The sequence below is a fragment of the Carcharhinus amblyrhynchos genome, chromosome 7 (genome assembly GCF_965287045.1).
Source record: "Carcharhinus amblyrhynchos chromosome 7, sCarAmb.v2.hapA, whole genome shotgun sequence".
Taxonomy (NCBI): Eukaryota; Metazoa; Chordata; class Chondrichthyes; order Carcharhiniformes; family Carcharhinidae; genus Carcharhinus; species Carcharhinus amblyrhynchos.
The window spans coordinates 26,981,217-27,008,094 of NC_137330.1; the positions used below are offsets into that span (position 1 = coordinate 26,981,217).

Here is a 26,878-nt window from a genome sequence, read left to right on the forward strand (position 1 = left end):
ATGTGATAATTATTCTTAAACCTGGAGCATCAAAGGTGCACAATGTATGTCAAATTTATGGTAAAATACAGCTTTCTCCATAGCAACCATAACACTAACTGCCAACTCTGATCTGCCAAAGACATTGCCACTTGTCATAATTAAATCTACACAGCCATATTTAAATGACCCCATAGCTGTCTTACATTTACTAATAAGTAGAATCAGATAGCAAGACGTTCCATATAATGGACTGAATGTGATTTATGCACTACCCAAGTTTATTTCTTTTAAGAGAGTGACAGCAAGAGTGGGCCAGCCTCCATTGTGAAAATAGAAAAATATGTATGTGTTGACACTACCCAAATTATCTGTGTGGATGCTTTAAGCCACAGGCTCCAGTCAATCAACTTTCCAGGTTTGTAAATCCTAATCTTTTGTGCTCTGAAAGCCTTGCTGATTTGACAATATAGTTCATTAATTGTTTTATACATTGACTGTGTGCTCAAATCTCTCTCAAGTTCTCCTCAGTTGTTAGTTTAACATTATAACTCCTCCTACTGTACAAGACTTTGCATTTATTCACACCTAATTTCAGCTGACATTGATATGCTCTTCATCTCCCTTGTTTAGCATCCATCTGCGATTTGAGCAGCTTACAATGTGTTTTGCAATTAGGCAATGTATGCAATTCAGAAATAGCACAGTACATAGCACCCAAACCCTTGAGCACTTTGCCCCTGCCGTTGAAGGCAACTGGGTTTCCTAATTGCAAGTAAATAGCAAGGCTTCTCACACAAATACATATCAGTAGTGGCTCTTGATCTACACTGCTAGCTCCAATGGAGTAAATCTGGAAAAGGATTATATCTGTATAGTTTCCAACTATACAGACGTGAATTGAAATTTCGGAATAATTGCAGCTCTGAAATCCTGTACATGATTGTACTGGCTTCTGTTAAAAATAAAAACAACATAACTGAGCCAGTTTCAACAGCAGTGGAGGCAAATCACAAATCATTCCTGAAGGTAGCCTACAGTCTAAACGTGCCATTAAAAAATCTGAAAGATCATACGTACTTTTCATTTCCATTTGAACAGATGACTTGTTGATTTTATAAATGAATGTGTTGCCTTTGGGAAGGATACAAACTGGTTAACAGCAAAGGTTAAGAAAGATGAATTACCACAGGAAAGTTCTGGGTCAGTTGGCAGGTCATAAGATCAAGCTAATGCATTAGATACATTCGTGCCTCATACATATTTGAAATATCCAGGAAAAATATACTCTGACACATCTACACATTAGCACTTAGAATGCACAGTTCCACCACTGTAACATTGTCTTTCTTCATCCATCTCAACTCAACTATTGCTGAAAACCTCATTCTTACACGTGTTGCTTCTTGACTTGTGTATTCCAATGCACGCTTGACTGATCTCCCAAATTCTTCCAAAAACTTGAGATAATCCAAAACTCTGCCACTCAAGCCGTACCTTGCACCAACCTTTCAACCCTCTGCTCATTGACTTGGACTGGCCCCTCTGGTCAAACAGCTTCATTTTAAAATTCTCATCCTTTCAAATCCCTTTCCAGACTTTCCCCTCCCTGAAGTCTCCTCCAAGCAACAGCCCTCCTGGTTAACTATGCTCATCTGATTCTGCAATTTTAAGCATCCCGATTTTAATCGTTCCCCCACTGGTGGCTGCACCTTCAATTGCCTCTGGCACACACTCCCCAATTCCCATCCCGCTGCCTCACTTACCTCCTTTAAAATCCTCCTTTTGCTCCTCAAAATCTACCTCTCTGACCAAACCTTAGGCTACCTGAGCTAATATCTCCCAATGGCTTGGTATCACATGCTGTTTTGCAATGCTCCTGTGAAATGCCTTGAGGTGTTTCCTCATGTTAAAGGCTCTATACCATTATAAGTTGTTGTTGAAATTCTCACCAAGAAGTTATATTCTTTTTCTAAGTATTGGAGGGGGCCGGGATTGGTTTAATATAATTAGCATAAATTATTCAGGGTTCTGTTAAATCACAAATGCGCCCATCCAACTATAATGCAGCATTAAATCATTTGTGTATTTCACTAAAAAAATTGTGAGCTTGCATCCTTAAGGGTAGCACAGTGACACAGTAGTTAACACTGCTGCTTCACAGCACTAGAGACCCAGATTCCATTCCTGGCTTGGGTCATGGTCTGTGCAGAGTCTGTACATTCTCACCGTGTCAGTGTGGGTTTCCCGCAGGGGCTCTGGTTTCCTTCTACAGTTCAAAAGACATGCTGGTTAGGTGCATTGGCCATGCTAAATTCTTCCTCAGTGTATCTGAACAGGCGCCAGAGATTGGCCACTAGGGCATGGCAGTGTTAATGTAAGCCTACTTGTCACACTAATAAGTAAACATAAAAACGTAAATCTTAAGTAAGTAATTTGATTTAACATTATCCACATTTACAATAGCATCCTTTTAAAAATATACTTTTGTAAATCTACTCCTAAAAGTATTGTCTCAGTCTATTTTGTTAGCAGGGTGAATTTGATTTCAATATTAAGCTGATCTTTCACTTGATGAACGTATGAACGATGAATGTACTCATTCATAGAGGGAAGGAGAAAAGGAGAAGGTGCAGAATATAGTGTTACTGGCATACCTAAGGTGTAGCGAAAGATCAGCTTAATATTTAGTGAGGCCATTCAAAAGTCTGATGGCAGCAGGGAAGAAATTGTTCTTGAGTCGGTTGGTAGGTGATCCCAGACTTTTGTATCTTTTTCCTGAAGGAAGAAGGTAGAAGAGAGAATGTCCAGGGTGCGTGGGGTCATTAATTATGCTGGTTGCTTTTTCAAGGCAACGGGAAGTGTGGATGGAGTCAGTGAATGGGAAACTGGTTTGTGTGATGAACTGGGCCACATTCACAACCCTTGGTCAGAGCAGAAGCCATACCAAGCAGTGAAATATCCAGAAAGGATGTTTTCTATGGTGCATTTTTAAAAACTGGTGAGAGTCATAGCGGACATGCCAAATTTCCTTAGCCTCCTGAGAAAGTAGAGCTGTTGGTGGGCTTTCTTAACTATAGTGTCAGCGTGGGAGGGACCAGGACAGATTGTTGGTGATCTGGACACCTAAAAACTTGGAATTTTTGACCACTTCCACTTCATCATCATTTATGTAGAGAGAGGCATGTCCTCCACTATGCTTCCTGAAGTTGATGACTGTCTGCTTCGCATTGCTGATGTTGAGGGAGAGATTGATCATTATGAATGGTATGCTTTGTCTCTATAATGCTCGAGAAACAATATTTTTCACTGTATCCCAATACATGTGACAATAATAAATCACATTAAAGATTATTTAACATAGCCTCCCTGCCCCAACAAATGTATGAAACTCTCCCTTTTAGTTCACACATGGTGCAAACAGTGGAATTGAGTGCTGAGAATGCTGCTATTACACAGCAGCTTTGTCAGCACAGAGAACATCCATTTCTCAAACATAGGTGCACATTTCTTGCATTTTTATTTTCCTTTGAGATTTGCTGAACCTTATTCACTCTAAAGGTGCAGAACCAGTGCCTTCACCGAAAAGGAATACACAAGGGAGAACAAAGTTCTCCAATTCCATAAATTACTGCTGATTTATCTTCAATCAGGGTCAAAAGCAGTATAATAATGGTTACCCTGAGCTAGAACGAGAAATAAAAAGACCTCAAAGGACGAAGGGGAACAAAAATCGACACTGTGAAAAGAGAAATGGCAAAGTTATGCAAGAGTTTTTCAGTTGCCTTTGCAAAGGGATGGCTGTGTTACTTGAAGGGGTGCTTAGAGAGGGTGGGTTTTTTTTATTCATTTGTGGGACATGGGTGTCGCTGCTGGTCAGCATTTATTACCCATCCCTAGTTGCACTTAGAGGCAGTTGAGAGTCGACCACATTGCTGTGGCTCTGGAGTCATTGTATGGGAGGGTGGGGAATGGGAGGGGGGAAAATAGTGGTTGAAAGAATGTTGGCAAAAGTGGTGCAGGGAATAACCATGTTGGAGGAGTGACAAACATATATAGAATATTTGGTCAAAGGAAGTAAGAATGGAAGTGAAGTATTGGAACAACACAAAAAGGTCAGATCTAGATGTACCTCTTATCCTCCATAATGACGAGGGGACAAAATGGAACTAGAGCAATAAACAAGAGCCCCAGTGTCAACCTCAACTCACTCATGGGGATGGTGGTAACAATCATAGAATCCCCACAGTACAGAAGAAGGCCATTTAGCCCATCAAATCCCTACTGACCACAATCCCACCCAGGCCCCATTCCCACAACCCTCATTTACCCTGCTAATGACATTAGAATCATGGCTACTCAATCCTCTGACACTAGAATCAATTTAGCATGGCCAATCAACCTAAACCGCACATCTTTGGACTGTGGGAGCAAACTGGAGCACCCAGAGGAAACCCATGCAGACACTGGGAGAAAATGCAAACTCCACACAGACAGCACCCAGAGGAAACCCATGCAGACACTGGGAGAAAATGCAAACTCCACACAGACAGTGCCCCGAGGCTGGAATTGAACCTGGGTCCCTGGAGGCAGCAGTGCTAACCACTGTGCCACTGTGCTGCCCTTCGGCATCTCATCTGGTTTACCATTTGTTAATATATAAAATAAGGGAACAGCATATTTAATCCCAAAAGGTCTATGAAAACAGTAGGAAAAAAGTGTGAACTGTATTACACCCAGTTAGTGGTGCCAAATTCAACAGTTCCATTCAAAAGGCTGTTGCCTGAAAAAGCAATGTAAGCAGAGCTCTGAGGAAAGAGCAGGGAAGTGAGTTTAATTGGACAGCTCAGCACAAAGACTGGGATGGCCTCTTCCTGTGCTAATGATTTGCAATTGCACAATCACGGTGCGCACGTTCAAATTTAAACATTTGTCTGAAATTAGCTCCCACTGATCTCTGACCAGATGCCCCCCCACTCCCACATCCCATTGAATTTCCCATTGGAATCTCTCATCCTCTGACCGATACTCAAGCCATAAGGGATACTTTTACAGCACCCATGAAGGAACAGGAGAATAACTGCAAATCAGAGGGGGTGCCTCTCCAACATAAAGTTACATTTCTGCACTTCACAAGAGGGCTAAACACTGATTAAAACAATATGTTTCCTGGTATCAAAGGCCCAGACTTCCACTTCTGAATACTGCCCACAGCAACATCCAGCAGCTGGTCTTATTTCACAAGGAGCTCTTAGCTCCCAGTGTTGAGAAGACCACTGCTGAGCCAGTGGCCTAGAGACTCTGCCTCTTAGGAAGCCAATCATCCATCCACACCATTGGCTTTGCCTGGGACAGATAGTGAGTGTCGTCACAAATTCAGACAGAGGAAGATGGACTCAAGCAGGAAGAGAGTCAGTCTGAGGAATGGGATAGTGATGCATGTACGTCCCAGCATTTCCTCTAGACCCTGGACCCACAACTGCAGCACCATACTGAGTAGCTCCTACTTAGGAGGAATGTCAGGGCCCAATTTATCCAATTTGTGACTATGTCACAACACTCGGAGCAGTGATGTGCCAGAACAACCGGTGTCCTTTGGCCTAAAATTTTATCATAACAGAATGACCAGATAAGAAAATGAAATTTCTTTCAGTCAACGTGACGCACTAATGTTTCAGTTTGTCAATGCATTTTTAATAGTATTTTTTTCAGGTAGGTCTTGTAGCCAACGTAATTATACTTGGGAGCCATCAAAAATCCAATTCAAATTTCAGATGCCATAACATTGATAGGTGCAGAACTAGTTACCAATTTAATAATTTGCTTCACATAAATATACCAAATGTGATAGAAGTGAGATAGAAAAATTCATCTGAATCGCACTGTAGACAAGCCTACCATGGCTTTCCAATAATGGAGAATTATTTCAGAGCACTCCAGTAATCAATTGAGAACCATTCTCTTGTTTTAGTAATCTTGATCACAGAAATTGCAATCAAAAGTCACCTTGTCATCATCTGACATCCATTCATGCGCTTTCCAGGAAGGGTTACTAGACAGTAACCATGGAATCTGAGCCCTGATTGGAGGGATTTTGGAGGTGAAAGCCTGCATGGTTACCACATCCTCTCCTACAGGGCTGGATAAGAACTGCAACAACGTCAGATTGAGTACACAATGATGTGATCCTGGTTCCTCAGCTGAACGATCCAAATTTTGTAAATTTTACTTCACAAAACAAGAACATCAAAAGGATGAATTAGATCAGGACAGACAGGGACTGGGTCCAGGACTCTCCTTGATTCTATGACTCAGCCTCACATGAAATGGTGCTTTAACCAACCAAGCCATCAGGGAGCGGTTTCAATCATCAACTCTTAAATAACTTCAGTAACGTGTTAGACCATGTTTTGGAATAATTACTGGGAGGCTTAAATATCAATAGGAAAAGATTCTTATTTGCAAGAGATCATTTACAGAAGATCAGATCAAGCAGGCCACAGCAGTTGACATATCTGGAATGCAGCTTGACATGACATTGATGGATTGCAAGTATTGAACTCCAGAACAGTAAGTGGCATGCGACCGGTGATCAAACTGTGCAGTATTTTTACATTGTACAGGCCTATTGGTGACAACTGCATGCAACAGAATTAATGTTAGAGTGCACTTACATACAGATGGACGGTCAGTTGGACAGTCTGTGTTTCCATTATACAGGACATATAGCAAACAGCCTAGCACATCTGACAAATAACAAACTCCTCAAATTCAACTAGTGTGCATGTTCACAGATTATCTTTCCAAAAACATGCAATGCACAGCATTTATATTGACTAGAACACATTTTAAACATTTGATTACAGGCCAACTCAGCATACTGAAATGTCAACATTAGAAGTTGTGCTCAGCAGTGAAACAAAGCTGACAAGAGAAACAGGTCAGTGTGCCGCCTGAACAAGCTACTACAAATCTGAAGGTATTATTCTTTTGCACATATGAAGAAATCCTTAAGATGCAGCCAATTCAAACTCTGAATCAATGATTTTACATTTTTTTCCAGTCTGTTTGCTGAGCTTCAATGAATAAACATTCTAACACTGCTCCTCCCCACAGCACGCAAATACAATCTTCAAGTCCTAACACAGTGCTAGACAAAAATAAAACAAGATACTGGCCTCTTCCCAAGCACCATGCCAAGTTTCTTTTACTGTCACTTCCTGGCCAAGTGTTTTGTGAAACAAGGTTCCACACAAAGCAATTGTCGTTCGTTTCTGTAACCTCATTTTGCACCACCCTCACCAGTTACCCTTATATTCCTTCTTTTCAATTAATTAAATGTCGTTGTAGTCTCTCCCTCAGTCACATGGTGAAGTATCTCATGTCTGATAGTCCTTTGCTCAGGAATTTTCTTTCTCCCTATTTCTCAGTTCTTTTAGTGAGAGTCTTCATTTTCTGTTCCCTTGGACACTATTCACTCACTATGCCCCAGAATGAAAACCACTAATTAAATGCCCCGATTTCATGGCAAATCTGGAGGAGCTACTCAGTATGCTGCTGCAGTTGTGGCTCCAGGGTCTAGAGGAAATGCTGGGCTGTCGATGCATCACTATCCCATTCCTCAGACTCACTCTCTTCCTGCTTGAGTCCATCTTCCTCTGTCCTGCCCATTCAGGATCCAATCACCCTGACCACATGTACTCTATTCCCTTTCACATCCCAAACCATTTCTCCTGACTCACTTTTCTGAGTCTCTCTTCCCTCATTCCTGACACATTCTGCTTAATCAGCCAACCCCTTGCCTCCTACCTTGACTCTCTTTCCCCATTTCTCATTTCCATTAATCCTTCGTCTCCCCTTATCCCTGACTGCATCTCCCCGGACTCCCAATTCCCAAAATCTCTCTATCCTTGTCAAGCTCGTACTATATACTGTGAATACATGAAGGCGATGATCATTTTCACTCTACAATCAAAATGTGAGACCATGGAGGCGATCTGCTGCCCTGCGTGCTCACGTGTAGAACTTGATGAATCAGAGGATCATAGGGGAGGGGCCCAGCACATTTAGTACTAGCAAGAATCCTCTTTGAGATTCTCCTACCATCCGCACACGAATGTAACCTGGCTTCTGCCCAGTGAGGACCTGAACCAGATTAGCACGTTTAAATAGTCTCTTAATTTCAAGGGGGATTCTCCCTGCTCCCAGGATTCACTGACGCTCAGACACAGCGGGAACACGGCACAAATTACTGCTGGTCTCCACAAATGAAGAGCAGTCATAATGGCCGTGCCAGGGGGTACTCAGAGACTGCTGGATTCCTGTGTGGGGGCACGCCACGTCATCATTGGGTTTCCATGGGGGCAAGGGGGGAAGTGTCGGTGGGGGGGGCTGCAATTTCACTTAAAAAGAGCACCCAATCTGAAGCCGGGCTTTGCAGCCCTTCTCTGAACCAGAGTAAAATTGCCTCCCTCCAGACATCACACCCACCTATCCCCACCGCCCCCCCCCCCAAACAGACCACTCCCTAACCCTGCCAATCACTGGCTCCGATTGTGATGAGCCGGTAAGATTGCCCCCAGAGACATTCAACCTCCATTTATCTTCAGAGGCTCAAGAGCAGGAACTCATCAGGCCTGCAATTCTTTTCTACTTAAAGGGTTAATTTAAAACATGTCATTTGTTTCTTGTTGGTCTGTTAACCTAAGTAAACACTCTGTGCACCTGTTGTCTGTGAAGAATTCAGTGTTTCAGTATGTGCTGTGTGAATAAATATTAATCTTGTCTCTTTATTTAATCCTATCAGTGAGTTTGTTTCATGTCTAATCTTTAAGATCACAACACACAAGATACTTAAAACTCTTCTACAAAAATCTTGTTATGAACAGCAAAGAGCTGAGTGAAAAGGAGAAGAGCAATCACTTCACCCCAAATCCCCAATCTCCTTTTCTTAGTCTTCCTCACCACAAACTCTCGTCCCTTTCCCCTCTCTCCACATGCTGAGCCCTACCTCCCTCAACTTTTCCTTTGCAATCTCTTTTTCTCCGGCTCCCATGACTATGTGCCTCTCTTGTTCTCGGTACACCATCTGGTCTCAGTGCTGTGGTAGTAGCTGGTAACATCAAGAAGCTCCAGTGGGGAGTTTAAAGCACGAAGATTTCTCACGGTTGCAGTACCCATGTCAACACCAGCACAATCCAGCTGTTTCCCAGGCAAGCTGCAAAGATTAGCATCTCTTTCTCTCATCTGGAAAACTCAAGTCTTCAATAATGAACAGCATCACAACTGAACTCAACCCTCTCAACAGGGGATATAGGTGGATGAGTCTCTGTCATGCAAACCCTCCCAGTACCTTGCCTCCAAGGAAGATGGTTCTGGGCTCAAATCCCACTAAGTCGTCTCACAACACCGGTTTAAAGTCAACAGGTCTATCTGGCAGCAAAAATGGCTTTTGCTACCAAATAAACCTGTCGGACTTTAACCTGCTGTTGTGAGACTTGTTACTGAGTTTACCCCATCCAACGATGGCATCTCCACATCTCAAATCCCACTCCAGGGCTTGAGCACAAAAATCAAGACTCTGCTACAATATTGAGGAAGTGCTGCACTGAAGGAACCTTTCTGATGAGATGTTAAACTGCACCTCCATCCGCCCCCTTAAGGAGATATAAAAGATCCCATGGCATTATTTTGATGAAGAGTTTGGGAGTTACGTCTGTGCACTGCCCAAAGTCTATCCTCGAATCAGCATTACAGAAGCAAAATCCCCTGGTCATTATCATGTTACATGTTGTGGGAGTGTGAAACAGTTGCTGTGTTTCCTACTCTGCAACAGTGACTACTGAAAAAGTACCTCATTAGCTGTAACGTGCTTCAGGACATCCAGTGGTCATGAAAAACTTGATATTAATGCATGCCTTTAATTCTGGCAATCACTGGATAATAACTAGCTTGGAGAATCCTGGACAAATTTGCCCTTTCTAACTCAGGCACCTAGAACATTAATATTCCTAGCACCCCAGCCTGGCTACGACTGCAGAATAACATACAACAAGATGAAATTATATACGGCTTTTAATGCAGTAGTAACTCAAGGCATTCACAGACAAAAACTGATGCAGAGACAAAGAGGACAACATTAGGACAGGTGACCATAAGCTTGGTCAAATAGGTATGTTGTAAGCAGTGTTTTAAAAGAGAGAGGTACAGCGGCTTAGGGACTGAATTCCAGAACTTGGACAGCTAGAAGTATGATCAATGATGGAGTGAAGGAAATCTGGGATGTATTAGATGCCGGGATTGGAAGTATGGAGAAATGAAGGGTACCTTTGAGGTCTGTAGAGCTGTATGATTCAAAATAAATTTTGAGCCAACAGTGATACACACCTTTTATGAACTACATCAGAGATTGGCTGGTCAATGAGAAATCTACAGGTAACCTTGAATCTGGTGTAGTTTCTGCACAGCAAGTGCATTCCTGCAATTCTACAGGCATTGGAATTGAAGCATCTGCCCTGTTATAAAACAGCAGCTCAGCAGCTGGGTGTCATTAATTCCTATTACAGTTTTATTGGACACTCATTACAAACCTGATTACAGCCCAATCTCGTTAAAGGAAGTTAAGTCACTGACAAGGCATGTCAGGAACAAAGCTCAATTCTTATAATGTTCCATCATGGATTCTGATTGTAATAACTCAGCTCAACTTTAAGGCCTTTCAATGAATCTTTGCAGTGTGTTTAGGCCCAGCCCTTTTGGATTGTAACTATCAAAGAAAAATGAATGGAACAAAGAATTTTACAGCACAGAATATATTAAGTGCCCAAAACCGTACGGAGGTGAAGTGGGTTGGCGCGTGCGGCGGGGGGGGGGGGGGCGGAGGGTGGGAGAGAGAGAGAGAGAGAATCTCAGCACCGGTGATGGGAGTTTATGCTGCAACCTGTTTTGTGAGCTCAGGCCTGTACACACTGTAACTCAGCATAAACAGAATTGCATAAACCTCTGGGAGTGCCAGGGTACCAATACGCACACCTCTGGTACAGCCTGACCCTTCCACTGTTACCCCCTTTCAAGAAACTCAGACACGTAGAGATTGCTTTATCACAAGCCATCAGTGTACTTAGTCCTGCCAACTGAATCTTCTTGCTATGTCCCTTAAACACCGATCAGCATTTGATCTTTTAGCAATCTGAGACATGTGGGTGTGATTTATACTCAGTGCTTTGCATGCTAAAAATTAAGGTGTAGGACAAAGAATGTCACCCAGTCTTCAGTTACAATGAAGCTCCCACCCAAGACAGGAACTTCCTGCCCTATTTAAAATGCTATTGGAATGTATGTGAAATACAACAAGAAGATCAAATGTATTAAAAACAGAAATTGCTGGATAAACCCAGCACATCTGGCACCATCAGTGGAGAGAGACGCAGTTAAAATTGAGTCCGTATGACACTTCTACAGGATCTAGTGTAATGTATCTCCATCTTTTTTCTAATCACCATACATTATGCTTACAAGCTACAATGGACATGAATATCTGGACTAGAAGGGTGGTATTTTAAAGCAGATGCTTAATTTCATGGGTTGCATGTTGGCACAGTGGTTAGCAATGGCTGCCTCACAGCGCCAGGGACACCAGGTTTGATTCCTGCCTTAACTGACTGTGTGGAATTTGTACATTCTCCCCGTGTCTGAGTGAGTTTCCTCTGAGTGCTCCGGTTTCCTCTCGCAGTCCAAAGATGTGCGGGTTAGGTTGATTGGCCATGCTAAATTACCCCTTAGTGTCCCAAGATATGTAGGCTAGGGGTAAATATGTGGGGTTATGGGCATTGGGCCTGGGTAAGATGCTATGTTGGAGATATGGTGCAGGTTTGATGGGACAAATAGCCTCCTTCTGCACTGCAGGGATTCTATGATTTCCAGTGTCGGTGGAATTTGATGAACGCACATGACTACTGCACAAACAACGTTAGATTAAAGGATACCTACAGGGAGCTTATTGACCAGCCAATTTATCAAGTGGTTAATAAAATAGATGATATTTAGGGTGATAATGCATCCTAAACTTGCACATATTTTTCTTTAAAAAGTTCATACATCCGATGGTTGATAATCCACAGCCACAGGAATCGGGTGGTTAACTTGAGAGGCCACCGAGATATGTACCTGTTTCCAATGTCTGCATCACTCTCTCAGGCCACCAAGGAACCTGACTGCTCCAGAAGAGGAGAATTCGAGGTGAAGTCATTCAGCTCACAGCGCTAGGGGGCACCAGTGTCCCTAGAAACTGAAGCTGTGCTGCCTATAGATTACCTTTGTAAGGAGGTTGAAAAATATCCCTGGATCCTCGAGATCTTGCGTCAAGTTCCAGGCCTGAACACTCAGGTCAACACTGGAACCGCCAACTCATGCCCTGGTACATCTCTTGTCACCAGGTTTATCAGTATAAGTGATAAATTAGATCTCAGTGCCCAAGTACCTCTGGAATGGAGTACCCGTTTACCTGACTCCTCCCCCTCCGATCCCATTGGATTTTTAAAGGGACTGGCAGAAACTTTCAAGGTCCATGTGTTTCCATCCCAGAAGTTTCCAGGTTGTACAAGTAAGGCTACAATTCTCAGCTCGAGGCTGCTATCAATATATCTGCTGATTATGAACCACTTGTTAGGAAGGGGCAGGGATGGGCGAAATAAAGAGGGGAAGTGCTCAGTAGTAATGAAAATCACTCAGGAAACATTTTGCAAGTTGAAGAATTTCCATGATCCAGCAGGATACCATAGTTGAGAGTGCTCAGATTCCATCGTGCATTTTTTAAACTAAATGCCAAGAAACAATGAGAGATAGTTACTGGACACGTCATGATCAACACTGCCAACAGACACAGATGCATCCCACAGCTGCAAACTTTGGAGAAAGGAGTGGGGATTGGTCAGTACACCAGTACTCTGCTGGGCATTCAATATAAACCTTTCGAGATGGCTGGGCAGACCATCAATAATAAAGGGGAGAACAGAAATTTCCAACCATCCTTCTTCTAAAATAGAATTAACATATTCCAGTGGAGCTTTTGCACACTGCTGTGAATTACATTGCTAAACTGTGACAAATCTCAAGGTTAAAAATATTCCACTCTGCCACCAGCAAGTTATTTTCCGCTCTTCACTTACTGACACAGAAGAAAGCCAGTTTTGAGGTCTTCTGTTGTGTCCCTGGGTATGTAAGATATCTTACTTCAATACAATATTGCACTGAAAAGTGCCCATAAAGATTGTGCTCAAATCCCTGGAGGAGTCGGACTTGAAACCAAAGCCGCTTTGATTCAGAACCAGAGTACTGTAGCAAGATATGGCTAACTTTTTATCCCCACGTGTTACGATAAATAATGGGATATAGCGGCCTAGTTGCCACAAAACTGGTCACTATACTGCAAATTCATTATACTGCCTGTATATTTCATCACAATAAAAAGGAATTGTTCCCCTTTCTCAGAAGCAAAGATAATGGAATGAAATTCTATTTCTGTAGATGCGCAACTCAACCAACAGCTGACTGGCCATTGGTTATGCGCCCCATTCAACTCTTCAATGAAAATAGGTGGATAACTGGTGGTGGATTCTTTAAATCTGACACCTCAATGCTCACCAGTCTTACACTCTCAATGCACTAAAGTCTTAGACTCTCTAATTTTAGACTCCCAGTGCACTAAAGCCCCAAACCTCAAAATGGACACAAACTTTCGTCCCTAGGAGTACAAATAGAAGATCTGTGCATTGTTTGAAGTGCAGTATAAGTTGCATTTAAATGAAAACACTGCTAGTCATTAATTTAACAAATCTATTCATGTTCCCAAACAATGAAAGCACTTCTCAAAATATTCTTGCTTCCTCTACTTAATTTAAATAATAAATTCAAACATTATGTGCAAGTCTAATTTGTCATGGCCGAAGCAGCAGTACAGGGTTTAAATAACATGGTGTCTGGAAGACTAAATATTGCACAAATTCATATAATGCGTACCGCATACAGAGTTCCAAGAGACAAACAGTTCACAAATTCCGCCATGAAAATTTAAATATCAACAAGGAGATTTTTTACCGCTACACTAGTTCAACATCTGGCATGAAATACAAGAGAATCTTTGCATTTTATCCCAAAATGCTCAATAACTGGCAACTGCATTCGAGAAAATAATTTACATCAAATATCCACCCTTATGCTTATTTACACAATTAGCCAAATTCAAATATGTAATATGCCACAAACAGCAAACAAAATTACCCTTGATGTACAAGCTCTGTACAATTCTGGCAGCTTTCACTTGACCAACATGGCCAAGAAGTTCTCATCCCAGTAAATTCTTATTAATGTCAAAATTAAATACAAACCTGTATACATGAGAACTACTGCCATGATGTACACACTCAAGACAAGTTCCTTCTGACTGCAATCTCAATAATGACTCAGTATTTTCTCCAAATAGCTGACAGTCATCCTGTTCTACCCTTCTATTTCCCATCTAATTCAAGGCACATCCCACAAAGAAAAGGTCCATTGTAGTTATGCTGTCATTTGACTGATTGTTATGAAATTTCAACATCAAATGATACTCTATGTCTGCCTTGGGCAAAAGGCATTAAAGGGCAACTTGTAACCTTTTGATCCATATTCATCGAAATGCAGTCCCCGTCACACACAGAAAGCCTGCCTTGTTGACAATGACCACAGTAAGAATGGGACAATCAGCATTCCTAGCTTGTCCCCCAAAATTTCATTTTGTTGCCACTTAAGCACTTACAGTTTACATGAGCTGCAAAGACATACTAGATTACAATGAATCTGAGCCAAATGATGCAAGGAACTAGTAATCTAACAGAGCTAGAATATTATCCCCGATCCATTAATCAAAAAGTGAATCTATGGGTGATAAAGGTACAGGCAACAACAATTAGGATGACTGTAAAACTAAATTTATAAAATGACGGTTACAAAAGTGAACAGAGGAATGACAGAGAAAATAATACACCCTAAGTACTTAAAGCATTGAGACACACGCACTGGGTGCATTTATCAGCTTTGTTCAATTTACAGAAAACAATTAAACAGGACAATCAAAAATAATCTTAGTCTTCCAACTTCAACCTCAACTTCTCATCCCAAGATGTATGTAAAATAATCCATGATTATATAAATAACTGGAATAAGGTGCCTAGGTGGAGTTGGGGGGGGGGGGGGGGGTGCGGGCTGTGGCGAGTACTGGCTGGCATTAGTAGAGAGACAGACAAACATTCTACAAAACATACTGCTTCCAGGGCTAAAATGACCTTGAAAATTCTTGAAGAGAGCAGAGGGACCCAGGTGCATATGTGCACAGATCATTGAAGGTGGCAGGACATGTGGAGGGAACAGTTAATAAAGCATATAGAATTCTGGGCTTTATTAATAGGAGCATAGAGTACGAAAAAAGGAGGTATACTGAACTTACACAAGACACTAGTTAGACCTCAGCTGGAAAATTACATACAGTTCTGGGCACTACACTATAGGAAGGGTGTCTGTTATGAGCATAGATGGGAGAGGTTGGGACTGTTCTCCTTGGAGAGAAGGCAGCTAAGGAGAGATCTGATAGAGATGTTCAAAATCACAAGTGGGTTGGACAGAGTAGAGAGGGAGAAAATGTTCCCACTCACGAAAGTATCAAGAATGAGAGGTCACAGATTTAAAGTGATTTTCAAAAGAAGAAAATGTGATGTGAGAAAAACACATTTTCACACAACAAGTGGTTCAGGTCTGGAATACACTGTCAAGGGGTGAGGTGGAGGCAGGTTCAATCAAGGCATTCATTAGGGCATTAGGTGATTATTTGAATAGAAACAATACGCAGATAAAGGGGGAAAAAGAGGGGAATGGCACTAAGTCATGATACTCGTTTGGAGAGCAGCGCAGACACAATGGATCAAATGGCTTCCTTCTGCACTGTGGCAGTTCTGTCAAAATGCCATTGTTAAAGTGTAATTAGTGAGAAAGGATAATACAGACAGATAGAAAGTAATGATCTGTTGGTTACTCTGATTTTGGATCTCTTCAAATATCCTGTCAAAGCTGCAGACTGTTCAATAAAATGGTTAACGGCAGATCTGCACTTTCAAATAAGTGCAAACAGTTGGCCAATCGATCCTTGTTGCTGAGCAATATAAGTTGGTGTTTTCTTCTGAAAAGTACAATGTGGCACTTTATCAGGCAGTAATTGGCCGTGAGACAGTGAGTTCACACAGCCTGAATATTCAAAAAGAAGTCTACAATATAGAAGTCTTAATAGCTCGATATTTCAGCAGATTCCATTGCTACTCAGCGTCACAAGGATAAAATTAAATTTCTCATTGTCATTCTTTCACAGTAAGATTCACCTAGGTTTAGGGTGAACAGCCTGAAGCAAGGAGATGCACAGTTCACCAGCTGCCACAAGTATTTGGCAATAACCACGACACCATTAACTGCTTATACCTGCCCATATCTTTTATTATTGCAACAGCAGGGGATTCTTGGCAGAATGTGTGTGAGTGGAGCAGTACTTCGGTAATTGGTGAGGGTGAGGGGTGGGGGGCAGGGGGCATCACGAATCAGTGAACTCCTGCAATCCTACTCCTCTTGATTCCACAGCAATGTTCCTTCCATTTAGAAACCTCACCTTTAGTTGCTTTGTTGTAAAAACAATGGATGAATGTCGAGCAAACCAGGCACAGCCCAAGATCTTTCAGGCCCCTTCCCCTCTGGGAAACTGGAGAAGCATTATTTTCCTCATGTACATATGCAAAGTGCAAGTCTGTATCAGGTGGCTGCTTGTATCGTCATACCTGCCATAAAGCATTCCCAAAACCTTTCCTGCCTGACACCCGGAAAACACAGCAAGGATAGAAAATTATATGTTTGGCTCTTTAACAAACTCACTAGCTTTTAAAATGATGGGTGAGCTTCCAATTAAAGTGTCCACTCACTTTCCGCAACACTGAAGATTGGCACAATAGCACAGTATTGCCGATCTGATGCCACCACACCATGTTTCAGGTGCAAGTGGGGAGAGGTTAGATGAGCAGCAGGCTCCATTTGCAATCATAAAACCCCAAAAATCCCATCTATACAAAAGGAAGCTTTCAGACGGATTCCTCATCAGTATCAATTCAAGAGGGAAAACTCGTCAAGGATTCATTTGATGTACTGCAAAAAACCACGAAGATTTCTACTGTTTTAAGTGATGCCAACTTAAATCGAGCGTTTTGATATGCTGTTTATTTCATTTTAATGGTGCTGCCTAATTAACGTGGCTTTCAGTCATCAGCCTGAATCCTTTGGCATGTTCATGGGGCATTTCGTATTGAATGGTGAGCTTGGGAACTGACCTATTGCCAATGCATTTCTTAACAATTAAAAACAAATCATTATTTTTTTCTTTACCCATTTTCAAGAACACATTCAACCATATTCAATTCAAAGGGAGTGAAAGGTTTTCTATGAAAGCGAACCTCTGCACAGTGCATACAAAGTTAGGTGGCGAGCTTGATCAAATCATTAGTCATTTTACTTGAGGTTCATTGTGCATTGTGCCAATTGCTCCACACAATAACTTAATTCCTAACAACACTTTAGCCTCTGGGTCTTGACCCATTTACATGGTTTCACAGCAAACAGCTGAAAAGACAGAACTTCTTCACACTGATTTACCAAAGAGACCTTACAGAAATTTTGCTCAGGATCCTAATGTAAGTTTGTTTTGGAATTCCAATTTTTATTTCAATACCACTCTTACATATACAATGAATACAAAACACAAGCTAAGAAGCAACCACAAAAAAGAGAAGTACAAATATAGAAATAAATAGGATAACTTCACATTATGTATTAGTAAATTCAAGTCTAGGTTTGCTCGGCACAAATTGTGTCACAGTAAGAAGTCTCACAACACCAGGTTATAGTCCAACAAGTTTATTTGACAGTAAACACCACAAGCTTTCGGAACGCTGTTCCTTCGTTAGATGAGTGGAAAGTTCTGATCAGAAACAGGGCATATAAAAGCGCACAGTTTGCAGAATACTGATTAGAATGCGAATTTTTACAGTTAATCTGCTATTCAAGTCTTAAAGGTGCAGACAATGTGAGTAGAGATAGCATTAAGCATAGGTTAAAGAGATGTGTATCATCTCCAGACAGGACAGTAAGTGAGATGTTGCAAGTTCAGGCAAGTCGTGGGGGTTACCGATAGTGTGACATGAACCCAAGATCCTGGTTGAGGCCGACCTCATGTGTGTGGAACTTGGCTATCAGTTCAGTCAAGTTCCGCACACATGAGGACGGCCTCAACCAGGATCTTGGGTTCATGTCACACTATCGGTAACCCCCACGACTTGCCTGAACTTGCAAAATCTCACTTACTGTCCTAACTGGAGACAATACACATCTCTTAACCTTTGCTTAATGATATCTCCACTCACATTGTCTGCACCTTTAAGACTTGAATAGCAGATTAACTGTAAAAACTCGCATTCTAATCAGTATTCTGCAAACTGTGTGTGCCTTTATATGTCCTGTTTCTGATCAGAACTTTCCACTCACCTGACGAAGGAACAGCGTTCCGAAAGCTTGTGGTGTTTACTAACAAATAAACTTGTTGGACTATAACCTGGCGTTGTGAGACTTCTTACTGTGTTTACCCCAGTCCAACGCCGGCATCTCCACATCAAATTGTGTCAGCCACACCTGCTGTACAATTCAGGAAGATCATGATAGATACATTTGTGTTTTGAATTCCAAATTCCCATTTACCCCCAGTAAACTTTGATTAGCTTGTCTAAAAAGAATCCAGCTACCTCCACCTTGAAAATATTCACTGAGCCCACCCCCACTGCTTTAAAAGGCAGCATGTTCCACAGTTACACATTTCTCAGAAAATGCTCTCCTTATCTCTGTTTGAAGGTAGCGCACCCACATTTTAAAATAGTGCCCCCTAGTTCAGGAGTCACCCACAACCTTTTAAACAGACCTCAGCAGGAAATCCCTGTCCCAGAATCAGCATGTTTTGCATCAGCGTTAGAATATCTGATTTTGCACATTGTGACAATGGTTCCTGCATTTTTAAAATTTATTCGAGAGGTATGGTTGTCGCTGATAAGGCTGGAATTTACTGCCTAATCCAAAGTGTCTTTGAGCAGACGGAGCTGAGCCATCTTCAAGAACTGCAGAAGTAGGAAAGCAGAGGGATCTAGGGGATCAGATATATCAGTACTAATAACTGGTTGCAGATGTTAATAGGATCATTAAAAATAGCAAACCAAATGCTGCGGTTCACTTCAAAAGACATGGAACGGCATAGCAGAGGCAAAATTGGATCAAGTATGCAAAGGATTCACAAGGAAAGACAACAGAGCTGAGGAATTAGAACATCAATAGAGAGGGAACAGGTTAGGGCTCATTTCTCTGGAAACAGAAGGCTGGGGGGTAATACAAATTTCAAGATTATCAAAGGGTTTGATAACGGAGATGTAGAAAAAAGGCATTTCCTGCCCCTGTTTTTGGGGACGAGAACAGCGGAAGGGGTGGAGAATTAAGCAGGAGACCCAAAACAGCTTTTATGCCAGCAGGATTTCCCTGCTCAATTCTGCTCTGACTAACAGGTGGAATTGGTAATAAACCTGAGGAATAACTTTTCAACTTACTTCCTAACTCCCTTTTTTTTAACCTATGCTGTTCGTACCAAGGTGTATCACAACCACTGGCTGTTCACCCTCTCCCTCTAGAATGTCTTGTAGCCACTCTGAAACATCCTTGACCCCGGGAGGCAACATACCATCCTGGAGTCTCATCTTCAGCCACCGGAACTCCTAGCTATTCCCCGTTAGGCCCAAATTCACAGGCTGCAATTTTCCGACTGTTCACGCCAGTGGGAATTTCCCATCCCGCTGCAGTGAACAGAGATTTGGCTTGTCGCCAAATTCTCCGTCTTCGCTGCAGCAGGAGCGTGACATGAACGGGCGGTAAGATCACACCCCCAGCCTAATTCCAACTGGGGCCTCCATTCAGAAAACCGACTCCCTCTCAGTGAGTGACAGCCGCTCAGGACAATACCGTTCAATTAGAAATTAAAGAATGCTCTCTTAAACACAGCTGTGCTAAAAACATATAAAATAGGAGCAAAAGTTGGCCTCTTGAGCCTGCTATGCAATTCAATAAGATCATGATAGATATGTCTGTGTTTTGAATTCCAAATTCCCATCTACCCCCAATAACCTTCGGTTAGCTTGCCTAAAAAGAATCCATCTACCTCCACCTTGAAAATATTCACTGACCCCACCCCCACTGCTTTAAAAGGCAGTGTGTTCCACAGTTACACATCCCTCAAAAAATACTCTCCTCATCTCTGTTCTAAAATGGTGCCCCCTAGTTCTGGACTCACCCACTGCAGGAAACATTCTTCCCACATCCATCTTGTCAAGACATTTCAGGATCTTATACTCTTCAATCACATCATACCTCACTCTTCTTAACTCCAGTGGGAAGAAGCCCAGCCTTTGCAGTCTTTCCTCATAGGACAAACTGTTCATTCCAGCTACCAATCTAGCAAAGCTCCTCTGAATTGCCTCCAAAGAATGTACATCCTTTCTTAAATTTGGAGGCCAAAACAGCACACAGTATTCAAAATGATCAATGTCCTGAATATCAGAAGCATAGCATGCTTATTTTTATGTTCAATTCCTCTCGTAATAAAGGATAGCATTCCATTAGTCTTCTTGATTGCTTGCTGTATCTATATACTAACATTTTGTGATGAAAACATCTAGATCCCTCTGCATCTTGAAATTCTTCAGTCATCCTACATTTAAGTAATACTGTTTAAATCTTCCTGCCAAAGTGAACAACTTCACATATTCCCAAATCATACTCCACAACTGGAGCAGCGCTATCTTTGATCCTAGCCACTGCCGACTCAATCACTTGCAATGCCGTAATAAAGTAAAACATCAGAGCAGTGTATGTGTGGCATTGATAACAAAGGCAGCCATAAAAGAATTTACTTGTGGGGTGTCCAAATCCAAAGGTCAGAACTGTAAGATTATCACTAATTAATCAAATCGGGAATCCAGGAGAAACTTCTTTACCTGAAGAGTGGTAAGAATACAGAACAAACTCCAACTCTTTGAGGGTTTTATCTCCAGATTGCCACTGACCTAAGTTTTATGAGGGGTCTTTGATGCCACATCCAGTTAAATGCTGACTTGAGCACTCTCACCTCATGGACAGGAATTCAGTTCCCTGTCCATGTTTGCAGCAAAGCCATAATGAATCTGGAGCCAAGTGAACCAGGCAGAATCCAAACTGAGCATCAGTAAGCAGGTTATGAGCAAGGAGCCAGAGTAGACCGTTCAGCACCTCGAGCCCCCTTCCACAATTTAATAAAATCATGGCTAATCTGATAAAAGCTCAAATCTGCATTCCGTCTACTCCTGAATACCTATCATCCCCTTCTTTACCTCGAATCTATCTCCTCTGCCTTAAAAACATTCAAAGAATCTGCTTCCATTGCCTTCTCAAGAACAGAGTTCCAAATACTCACGACCCTCACAAAGAAAACTGCCTTATCTCCATTTTAAATGGGCAACTCCTTAATTTTAAGCAATGATCGTTAGTTCTAGATTCTTTCCTGTCAAGACCACTCAGGATCTAAATTGAAGTTTATTTATTAGTGTTGAAAGTAGACTTACTACAATGAAGTTATTATGAAAATCCCCTAGTTGTCACATTCCGGCACCTGTCTGGGTACACTGAGGGAGAATTTAGCACAGCTAGTGCACCTAACCAGCATGTCTTTCATACTGCGGGAGAAAACAGGAGCACCTGGAGGAAACCTACACAGGGAAAACATGCAGACTCCACACAGACAGTGACCCAAGCCAGGAATCAAACTCAGGTCCCTGGCACTGTGAGGCAGCAGTACTAACCACTGTCGCCCCAAGGATCGTGCCAAGGACCATATATGTTTCAATCATCTTGCCTCTTATTCTCTTCTAAACTCCAGCAGATACAAGTCTAGCCTGCCTAATCTCTCCTAAAAAGGCAACCCAGCCATTGCGTGTATTAGTCTGAAAAAACTTCCCTGAGCTGATTCCAAAGCATTTGCATCCTTCCTTAGTAAGATGACCAACACTATACACAGTACTCCAAATATGGCCTCATTAGTATCCTGTACAACTGAAACATAACCTCCCTACTTTTGTATTCAATTTCCCTCACAATAAATGATAACATCCCATTAGCTTTCCTAATTATTTGCTGTACCTGCATACTTGCCTTTTGTGATTCATGCAATACGACACCTAGATCCCTCTGCACCTCAAAATGCTGCAATCTATCACCATTTAGCTATTATACTTTGTTTTTAGACTGCCAAAAGGACAATTTCATGTGTCCTCACATTATACTCCACTTGCCAGCTTAATAGTGGCTAAGTGCCACTTGATAGCACTGTCCATGAACTCTTGCATCATTTTGTTGATGGCAGAGAGCAGGCTGGAATGCTAATTGCCAAGGTTGGATTTGTTATGCTTTTTGTGGATGCGATATACCTGGGCAATTTTCCACATTGTCAAAAAGATGCCAGTAATGTAGCTGCACTAAGTTTGTCTAGAAGAGCAATTGATCTTGGAACACATCCAGTTAACCCAACTAAATAATGCAGAGGTTGCAATGTCAGATCTGCTCACATGGCTGAACATAACATGCCCACAGTATGTTTCACCAATTGGATAAAATAAAGTTATAAAGTAGCAGAAAGTAAATCAGGAAAGAGTATAGAACAGTAACGGACATATCACAGTTAAGATGACCTTGCACACAGTAACATTGCAAAGGATACAACATTTCAGAGCAAAGTTATCAAGCAACGGCTGAAGGAAGTATTCCAGCTGATTGTTAGTGGACACTAGGCAATTGTAGGAATCACACTATTTAATGTACAAAATTTCTCAACTATGGGAAAGGAAAGACGCCCTCGCAAGATTACTAAGAGTGGCTAACATTATGATCATTACATGAATTAAAATTAACTCCATGAAATTATGCATTATGGATCTTTTCGCAAATTAAAAATGCAACCTACAGTATTACCTACAGTAATGGGTGGTTTGCAGTGATATGCAAGAGCCACTAAAATGACATTAACTATTGGGTAGACACACATCATAACAGAAAATGACAAGACATGTTCTCATGTATGAGATTAAAGGATAATTTTAGCTGTTTTGTTCCATCTCACGATCAGAATGCCCATCGGTGTATGATGCTTATGAGAAAAGTATTTTGTACAACATATATGGGTGAGGCAGTTGCATTCAATTTAAACTCTAGTGCCAGGATAAACTTCCAAATCTATATAGGAAGCAATAACTTTTTTAAAATTCATTCACAGGATGTGCGCATTGCTGGCTGAGCTGCGTTTATTGCTCATCCCTAACTGAGAGAGCATTTATGCTGTAGGTCTGCAGTAGGCCAGGTAAGAATGTTAGATTTCCTTCCTTTCGCCATTATTGAACTAGATGGGTTTCATCTAGTTCATGTGACAATGACAATGGTTTCATGGTCATTATAAGCCTTTTAATTTCAGATTTTTATTGAATTCAAATTTCATCATCTGCCAGGGTGGGATTCAAACCTAGAGCATTACCCTGCATCTCTAGATTACTAGCTCAGTGACAATACCACTGTGCCACTGCCTCCCCTCTCTGAATCATTTAAGAAGCAATTTGATGTTATGATGTGAAGGCGAGGGTCTCTCAGGATAGATAAATTTAGATAGGCCTGATTGCCTTCTCTATATTTAACATTATAAAATCCCTACGGTGCACATAAGGCTACTTATCTTATCGAGCCTACGCCAACTTCTCTATAGACCACCCCACCCAAGCACCTGCCCCTTCCCCACCCAGGTGCCATTCCTACCCCACCATTCCACCCTCATAACCCCACAACTCCACAGTCAACCCATCTAATCTACACATTTTGGGACACTAAGGGACAACTTAGCATGGCCAATCCAGCTAAACTGCACATCTTTGGAGTGAGAGAGGAAACCGGAGCACCTGGAGGAAACCCATGCAGACATGGGGAAAAAGCGCAAACTCTTTACAGTCAGCCAAAGCCAGAATTTAATTATCTTGTAATAAAGGAATTAAAGTTAATTCATAAACACATCACAATGGGTGAAAAAAATCTATGGTACTTAAAGAATGTGAAAAATGCCCAACATCAGGCATTCCTGAAATATGTGAAAATTCACCACCTCCATTTAGACCAAGCCTTATCTATTATGTCACTGGTTAGCAGAGGCATTGCAGTCACTACTGCAGATTTCATGATATTTTGTTATTTTTTCACACGGTGTGACTTAAAAAACTGCATAACTTTTACCTTCAGGAGGAGGGGGTGGGAATTCATCCTGATCCATGCTGCTAGGACCTCACTGAGGGTACGTTCTCATTGGAGTGTGCAGTGCATCCCTGAGTAGAATTCAGTCCCCTATATGAACAAAGAATACCATTAGTAACCATGGAATTTCTTCTGAAAGCATAAACAAAAACAGCGTGGTTGAAAATGACCAGAGTTTGATATGTCTATAGTTAGCCTCTATCCAGAGAAGATGCAAACTTGTGCAGACATGGTGGCAAAAACCATTCAGCAGTCACAAAAATTGTAAAAGCAGGTTCACCACCAAGTCAGCAAACTACACCTATGCATGCGTTCACAATTTTTCAATTACAACAGACATCCTTTATTTTGTGATTCACAAATGTATGATTCACACTTGCATTGAGCTGAACAACCACTCTTAAGTTTACCACATAGTTTGGCATAGACGAGCCCAAATTGTTCATAAATAAGTTTAGCTCACAAATAGGCAGGGCCAAAGCATTCACCACTAAATGGCTCCATTTTCTTCCCAGCCCAACCCATACGTTTTGAGCAGGCATCTTCACAAACCTCAATACCCACAGCTAAAACGATGTATTTAAATATATTAACAAACCATCTAGCAAAATAAAACTATTATCTGAACAGTTACCCGTGGACCCGGAACAGTTCCTCCCTGACATCTCACTGCCATACCCTGACTCCCAATTTTCTGAATAGTCCTGTAAAGATGCTCTTTCACAGACTTCATTAAATAACACACAAGGTACTTATAAATCAGAATTGTACAGCCACCTAGATACAAGCAAATTACTGCCCATGCTGGAATCTGAAACCAAAAGAGAAATATGCTGGAAAATCTCAGCAGGTCTGGCAGCATCTGTAAGGAAAGAAAAGAGCTGGCATTTTGAGTCCAGGTGACCCTCTGTCAAAGCTGAAAAGCTTTCATTTTGCTGTTTCTGGGGAACTGCTGAATTACTACAATGCACAACGGAATTCTCACAAGCCACTGCTGATGGGTTTGAAGGCATGCGCGGGGAAAGAATACGGCGGGAGACCCAGAAATCAGTTTCATGCCAGCTTGAATTTACAGCGGATGCCCGCCTGCCAGGCCAGCATGAACCTTATTTGCACCCGGTTAATCGGATGCAGATAAAGGCTGAAGGACTGCAACAAATGACAAAATATTAGCAAACTGGCGGACTATAATTGGCAAATAAATTTCGATCAAGATAAGTCAGAAATATCAAATTTCCACAAGAAAAATAAAGACATCACATATTACTTGGAACCTACAAATCTAAATGTGGCAGAGGAGCAAAGGGGTCTGTAAGTACAGATACAACAGTCACTGAAGGGCATAACAAAAATAAACAAGCACTAAGAACATAGAACATTACAGCGCAGTACAGGCCCTTCAACCCTTGATGTTGCACCGACCTGTGAAACCAATCTAAAGCCCATCTAACCTATACTATTCCAATATCATCCATATGTTTATCCAGTGACTGTTTAAATGCCCTTAATGTTGATGAATCCAACTGTACTGTGTGCAATTTTGGTCCCCTTATTTGCGAAAGGATATGTTGGCCTTAGAGCGGGTGCAGAGAAGGTTAACCAGGTTGATACTGGAGATGAGGGGGTTAGCTTATGAAGAGAGATTAAGTAGATTGAGCCTGTACTCATTGGAGTTTAGAAGGCTGAGGGGGGATCTTATAGAGACGTATAAGATAATGAAGGGGCTAGATAGGGCGGAGGCAGAGAGATTCTTTCCACTTAGAAAGGAAACAAGAACTAGAGGACACAGCCTCAAAATAAGGGGGAGTCAGTTTAGAGCAGAGTTGAGGAGGAACTTCTTCTCCCAGAGGGTGGTGAATCTCTGGAATTCTCTGCTCATTGAAGCAGTGGAGGCTACCTCGTTGAATATGTTTAAGTCACAGGTAGATAGATTTCTGATCAATAAGGGAATTATGGGGAGCACGTGGGTAATTGGAACTGAACCACTACAAGATCAGCCATGATCTTATTGAATGGCAGGGCAGGCTCGAGGGGCTAGGTGGCCTACTCCTGCTCCTATTTCTTATGTTCTTATGAATCCACTACTGTCGCAGGCCGGGCATTCCACGCTCTTACTACTCTCTGAGTAAAGAACATACCTCTGACATTTATCCTATATCTATCACCCCTCAATTTAAAGCTATGTTCCCTCATGCTAGCCATCTCCATCCGAGGATAAAGGCTCTCTCTGTCCACCCTATGTAATCCTCTGATCATCTTATATGCCTCTATTAAGTCACTTCTTAACCTTCTTCTCTCTAATGAAAACAGCCACAAGTCTCTCACCTTTCCTCATAAGACCGTCCCACTGTACCAGGCAACATCCTGGTAAATCTCCTCTGCACCCTTTCCAATGCTTCTACATCCCTCCTATAATGCGGCAACCAGAACTGTA

At 41.8% G+C, this 26,878-nt stretch overlaps 1 protein-coding gene across 2 annotated transcripts in view; it reads right to left on the bottom strand.

Moving 5' to 3' along the window:
- Window positions 1-26,878, bottom strand: part of arhgef10 (Rho guanine nucleotide exchange factor (GEF) 10) — a 284,795-nt gene that overhangs the window by 223,785 nt on the left and 34,132 nt on the right. For both annotated transcript variants that reach the window (XM_080192046.1, XM_080192045.1), the window contains exon 2: window positions 24,427-24,534. In XM_080192046.1, coding sequence (XP_080048172.1) covers window positions 24,427-24,463 — 37 coding nt within the window. In that variant the 5' untranslated portion in view covers window positions 24,464-24,534. The remainder of the gene's footprint in view (window positions 1-24,426; window positions 24,535-26,878) is intronic.